Genomic DNA, 6431 nt, shown 5'->3' on the forward strand with positions numbered 1-6431 from the left:
GGGGGAGCCCATTTGCTCCATGTTATCTGGAAATCCCCCTCCTCCCTCCCCTCCGCGCCGCGCAGGGCTGAGGAAGCTGGCAGGCAGCCCCAGCCCCTCCGTCCCGGCTCTCCCAGCCAGATCCGGTTGTCTTTTATTTCTTCAAATCCCTCTGGGGCCTCCCTGCCATCTGGAGTCCATGTACAGCGAGCAAATAGCTGAAATACCTCGGGAGGGGTGAAGGCTCCAGGCATCCCTGCGGGACCGGGAGCGCCCGCACACGCACAAGCGCTGCCACCCTCGGGGGTCGGTGGGAGCTGCTCCTGCCGGGGTCACTGCTGGTGCTGGGCAGCCTGTGCCCCCCCCGGCAGCACTGCCTGCCTCCCAGTTTCTGCCAGGGAGATTCAAACCCCCTTGCAAGTGACAGTGTCTTGCAGAAGCAACAGGTCCAGGTGCCTGCTTTGTAGAGAGCTTTATCACCTCCGAGAGCAAAGCCTTTCCCTTCTCCCAAGGGCTGTTTCTCAGCTGCCCCATGGCCAAGCCCTTACCTGCTGCCAGGCCATGTCCATGTGCCCTCTGCTGAGCTCACCACGGCTGGACACGGGCTGGGCTGCATCCTTCCTCCTGCTGCACCAGCAGGTAGAGCTGGAGCAGTCCCCCCAGCATGCAGAACACAGCAGCAGAATCCCTGCAAAAAAGAACCCAAACTCCCCAAAGTGGTCTCCTGCCAACAGGCAGCAGCTTCTCTGCTCCCCTTGGCCCTGATGAGTTGAAAACCTGCCTGATTTGAGGAGGTGGAGGCTGCAGAGTGAGGTGCCCACGCGCGTGGGCATCCCTCTCCATCCTGGCTGCTCAGCACCTCCATCCCCAGGTCGCTGCTTCTCTCGGGGCTGGTTATGCCACTGCTGCCCTGAGCTGCTCTCTGTCCTCAGGGCCTCCGCAAGCCCACAGTGGAGGAGATAACCCACGCCAGGAACGCCATCCTGACGCCGTCGCTGTTCGGCAGCTCCCTGGAGGAGATCATGCTGCGGCAGCAGGACATGTACCCGGGCAACAAGCTGCCCTGGGTGCAGACGCAGCTGTCGCAGCAGGTCCTGGCTCTGGGAGGAGAACAGACAGAGGGGATTTTCAGGTGAGCTTTTGGGGCCCTGTGTTACTTTTGAGCCACCCACAGGGGGGTCCTCAGAGCTGAGAAATCAAGGTTGACCTCCACGTGCTTCCTCTTCCCTGAGAATAGCACCCACTATGGATCACCAACCTTTCCCAGGTTCAGGAATCACCTGTTAAAGTATGCTGAACACTGCAGCATTTGTGTGTGCTGAGAGGGGACAGCTTAGATGTGACTCAAACTGCTTAGGACAGCACGTACCCAGGCAGGGCACTGACCTTTCATCAGCCTCAGCAGTAGTTGGCCAGTGTGGGGAAGGGAAGAGCTCTTGGAATCTTTGGACTGAGCATGCTGCAGAGAGGCCCAGTTACAGAAAATAATCAGTCTTGAGGACAGAATGATAGCTGGTGAGTGAGCTGGTGGGAAGGAGACAAGTATTTCTTCTACCCCCACTTTAAAGCTGTGTCTGAAAACAGGCAACCTGTTCTCTCTGAGGAACAATAGCTGCCTCTGGTGCATGTTTCCTTCTCCCCAGAGCCCTGGAAGCGGCTTTGGAGCCACAGTTTACTGGCCAGCTGCCACACCAGGGGTGTTCCCCTGCTTGCTCTCTAAAGCACCTTTGCTGTGTCTCTGTGTGCAGGATACCTGGTGACATAGACGAGGTCAATGCATTGAAGCTGCAGGTGGATCAGTGGAGGATCCCCAGCGGCCTCAGCGACCCCAACATCCCAGGTACGGGAATGCAGGCGTGTGGGCTGCAGCCCCAGCCGGGGTGGGGAAGGTCCAGGAGCACCCAGGAGGTGTGCAGCTGCTGGGGGATGTGGACACTGGCTCTCATCACCAGCCAGGTTTCGTTCTGTGCCTTTCTGCTGCCGTAGTGAAACCCTGGGGGTGGTGGGGGAGCCTCTGCTTCCAACTGGGCAGCGTGCAGAGTGGCCGGGAGTCGAGCAGGAGCAGCACTCGGGCTCCAAGGTTGCACTGTCCTCTCCTCTAGGTGGCCCCAGAGCGGCTTCCTGGAGAAGCAGGTAGATATAAGAGCCAGTGTTTCCCTCTAACTGGCCAGTTTGGCTGCCTGAGAATTTCAGAGCCAAGCCTGAAATAAGATGAAGCAGCACAAGTGCAGAATTCCTTTTCTGCCCTCTGTTTCCCGAGGCATTCATTCTTGCTGCCAAGTTTGCCTCTGAAGGTGGTGGGCAGAGTTGTTCTCATGCACCCTGCTTTCTGCCCAGCCTCCCTTCTCAAGCTGTGGTATCGGGAGCTGGAGGAGCCCGTGATCCCCCAGCAGTTCTACAAGGAGTGTATCAGCAACTACGAGAACCCCGACGCTGCCGTGGCCGTGGTGCAGCTGCTGCCGGAGCTCAACAGGCTGGTGCTGTGTTACCTCATACACTTCCTCCAGGTAGGTGCCCCCACCATCCTGCACCCCACCACAGGCAGCCCCCTCCATTCTGTGCCCCTGCTGCCCGCCAGGAGCCTGGAGCACACGGGGCACAGTTAGTGGGACAGCTGTGTTGGGCCATCAGCAGGGTTTTAAGGCTTACCACCTGTATTTAAGGCAGGATTGATGGAAGGGGGTCTGATGGCCTTGTCCCTTATGGGAGCAATAAACAGTGTTCCTGGTCTTGTGGAGCATGAGGCCTGTTGAGATCTGCAAGGCATTCCCTTTCTGCTGAGGCTCCCATGCTGCCAGCTTGGAAGCTTGACTTCCTGCAGGAAGGCCACATCTCTGCTGTCCTTGAACCTCTAACGCCACACGTTTGGGGTTTCTTGCCCTTTTCCACTTCTCCAGCTGAATGTCTTCCTCTTCTTACCTGCAGGTCTTTGCTCAGCCATCAAACGTGGGCAGGACGAAGATGGATGTGAATAACCTGGCCATGGTGATGGCCCCCAACTGCCTGCGCTGCCAGTCTGATGACCCTCGTGTCATCTTTGAGAACACGCGCAAAGAAATGTCCTTCCTTCGCATGCTGATAGTGCACTTGGACACCAGCTTCATCAAAGGGCTGGTCTGAGCCACTGACCCCCATGTCCAAGACTGCTCTGGGGATTGGCTGGGTACCCAAAGTCTTCTCCCCTGTACTTAGGTTTCTTCCATTGTCCTCGCTGTTGTCACAGCCTGAGCATCTCCCAGCATATGACCTCGAGGACAAGGTTAGACACTCCTGGAAGGCTCAGGCTGTTCAGCACCAGGAGGTCCTCAGACATGCCAGGCCAGATGCAGTGGTTCCTGGCCTCCCAGTGTGTGTCAGAGATATGTCAGCCAATATTCTGGGAGCTGCAGGACTAGTTGCTCATTGAAAAGGCTGTGATGTCTGTGAGAAACTGCTACCTGGGGCAGGGAGACTCTCCATCTGCCTTCTGGAGGCAGCACTGGCTTCAGGTAGGAGGACATCGTTCTTGTGGTGTGAGCTGGTCCTGCTGGAGATGCTGCCTCACTGGGGATAATTCCACTGCTTATGGAGCCAGCCTGGTTCACCTCTGCAGACTGTTGGAGGCATGAGGGTTGTTGGGCACCTCATGATGTTGGCAGGGGGATGTGAAGGTGCAAGAGGTTCGCTGAGGCAGGGGGTTTCCTTGGAGTACCTGGCCAGTGGAAGTACATTGCAGCCCAGGTGGAGGAGGTGCCTGAGCCTCTGCTGTGGGTGGTTGGCTGGGCAGACACCCCAGTGCTGGGAGCCCTGGGAGGCTGCATCCCCACAGAACCCACCTCCGTTAGGCAGCCTCAGAGCTGCACAGCTGCATGTGGCCCTGTGCTGAGCTCAGCCAGCACCCACCCATGCTGTGGGGCTGGGAACAAGGAGGAGGCCACATTCCTGACAGCAATGCCAAACAACCTCTCTGGCATTCTGCTAACGAGGGGCAACCAGAGCAGCCTTGCAACTCCTTTCTGCTACGGGCAATGTGAGCAGACACCAGCTTTCCTGAAGAGCATCTGAGACCGTAGTCAGAGTTGGGCACTCCCTGCCCTGGTACCACCTCCTTCCCAGACCATGCTTCTGGGAACTCAGTACCAGTTTTTCCCACTCTCCTGGTTCACCCAGGTCTAAAGAAATCCAGGAAGATCCCCAGCTGCAGGAAGTGCTCCTGTGCTAAGGTGTGCCCTCCAAGGCGGAGCAGCAGCATGGCCCTGTGCTCATGAAATGTTGACGCTGTTGGAGTCAACTGTGGCACCTGTGTTCTTTCCACCAAATTGCCATGGGAGTTGCCAAGGGATTGGGCAGGGAAGGGGATGGGATGAAAGGGAAGAGCATGGGATGGAAGGGAAGAAGCAGACCTGAGCAGCTGATGTGTGGTGGAGCCTGCACAGGGGTGATGTCAGGCAGGCAGCTCAGCACTCTGCTGCTGTTTGGCCCCTGCAGCACAGCAAGGACAGTGTCTTCCAGAGGCAGCACAGGGGTTTCCTCCCCAGCAGCCTCCAGATACTGTTGCATGTTCCTTAGCAAGCACCAATTTCTAATTCTGTGGCATCCTGGTGTTACTCTTCTTTTTAAGTGTTTTCCCTGCTGGAGGCAGGTCTGCTGCAAAAAACTGCACGTTGCGATTATTCATGCAATGCCAGGTCTGTCGTAGCACCCAAGGTTGCATTTGCATTTCTGCATCCTCCCTCACAGGTGACCTGGGATTATCCTCTCCTGATTGCAGTGGGGAGCTGAGCCCTGCCAGCAGTGAGACTTAAAGCTAATGCCTGAGTCTGTACCAAAAGTTTGGGCATTCGGTGCCATGTGCAGCGTGGCTTGAGCCTGCTGCCTGGTCCCATCTCCTGGTGTGCAGGAATGGGGCTTCCAGGGCACACCATTGCCTGGATGAACTCCACAACAGGAGTTCAGTTTGTGCCCAGATGAGCAAGGGTCAGGGTTCCCCTCCTTGTACCAGATGCTTCTGTGGTCTAGTGGGCCAGGAAATCTTGCTCCCATGTCAAGATTAGCTCTGTCAAACATGCCCCTCAAAAATGTGCCAGGATCTGCTTCACACACCCACCCCATCCTGTCCTGGTGCTTCACATCCATTCAGCTCAGCCTTCTGAAGCACTGGACAACTTGTACTTCAGGTGTGGGGCTGCTTTCCCAGAACTGTAGAGACAGGCAGGGGTCACCAGCTCTGCCACGTTGTACAGCAACTGGAACTGCTGAGCAGGCTCGGGGTGCCAGGTCCTGCCCTGCGAAGGCTGGAGCAGCCGTGTGGTTCTGCTCCCCCGCCTGGGACTGCAGGTGCCTGTCCTGTGTTGGGCTGTGGTGCAGCCCTCCAACCCCAGGAGATCCATGGTATTCCTTGCACTTAGCTGTAGCAGGCAATCAAACCATAGATTTCCTGCTATTACAAATGAAAGCTTCGTGCCAGGGCTGTAAAATAGGCTGATAAATGACACTGGATTTTATTTTCTTTGCCAACAGGTTTGTAAATACAGAATCAGTAAAGCAGCCTCTCCTCTGTTATAATAATAAATACAATCTCCATGGTCGCCTCTTGTCCTTTTTGTGAATTTCTGAGGCATGATCATGCCTGCCTGGAGCTGCACATTTCAGGCTGGATGTCAGCATTCCTGAATAACATTTGGGAATCAGCACAATGTGAGCACTTGCAAACCAAGCTGGGGGGCTGGTCGCTCAATGAAACTTGGAAGAGAAGAGGTCAAAACAGATAGAGGACAATACTTCTTTATGTAGGATCTTCAGGGTCAAAAAGGGTTTAGAGAAGTTTATGGGCAATAGCTCCACAAGTGGGTAGTCAGAGGGCAGAGGGACGTGCTGCTCACCCAGCAGCTGTGGGTGCTGCAGGAGGTGGCCAGACTCACATCCTCCCCCTGTGGAGTCCCTGCTGTTTGAGATGGGGTTACACAGGCTGGCCCACCTGTGGTGTTCTGTGTTCAGGCTGGAAGATTCTTTGGTCTTTCCTCCATCCCCATTTCAAGGAGCAGCAGTTACTGCCCTGGATCTGGCAGGTGACTGGTGCTCCAGGGGTGGTCACTGCCCTGACAGCACTGGGAAAAGATAGTGCATTTGAGGCAGAACCAGTATGGGCTCCTAAAAAATCAACAGCCAGAGCAGCAGCTGGGCTGACAACAGGCTTGTGGTTTGTTGTCAACTTCCACCAGCAGTGCAGAAAGGCCCTGTGCCCAAGGCTGGCCTGGGAAATGGGTCACTTGTCTTTGGCTGCTTCTAGAGAGGAGGCACCTGCAGCTTATCTGAGACTTGGCACAGGTTGTTGGGAGGTGATGTGTCCTGGCAGGACCAGCACCCCTGTGCTGGGTGCTCCTGCTGGTATTGTTGAGTTTCTGGCTGGTTTAAGTCTCCTTCCCACAGCCTGGTGTGAGCCTTTTGCTGGTGCTGTGATTGTGACCTGGGAA

At 56.1% G+C, this 6431-nt stretch overlaps 1 protein-coding gene across 1 annotated transcript in view; it reads left to right on the plus strand.

Moving 5' to 3' along the window:
* Positions 1–3099, plus strand: part of LOC104394831 (rho GTPase-activating protein 39-like) — a 47221-nt gene extending 44122 nt beyond the window's left edge. The window contains exons 6-9 of the mRNA XM_010004467.1: positions 912–1111; positions 1728–1819; positions 2317–2486; positions 2905–3099. Of these exons, the coding sequence (XP_010002769.1) occupies positions 912–1111; positions 1728–1819; positions 2317–2486; positions 2905–3099 (657 nt within the window). The remainder of the gene's footprint in view (positions 1–911; positions 1112–1727; positions 1820–2316; positions 2487–2904) is intronic.
* Positions 3100–6431: the final 3332 nt, after the last annotated feature.

This window comes from Chaetura pelagica, unplaced genomic scaffold, assembly GCF_000747805.2.
Source record: "Chaetura pelagica isolate M959 unplaced genomic scaffold, ChaPel_1.0 scaffold809, whole genome shotgun sequence".
Classification (NCBI taxonomy): Eukaryota; Metazoa; Chordata; class Aves; order Apodiformes; family Apodidae; genus Chaetura; species Chaetura pelagica.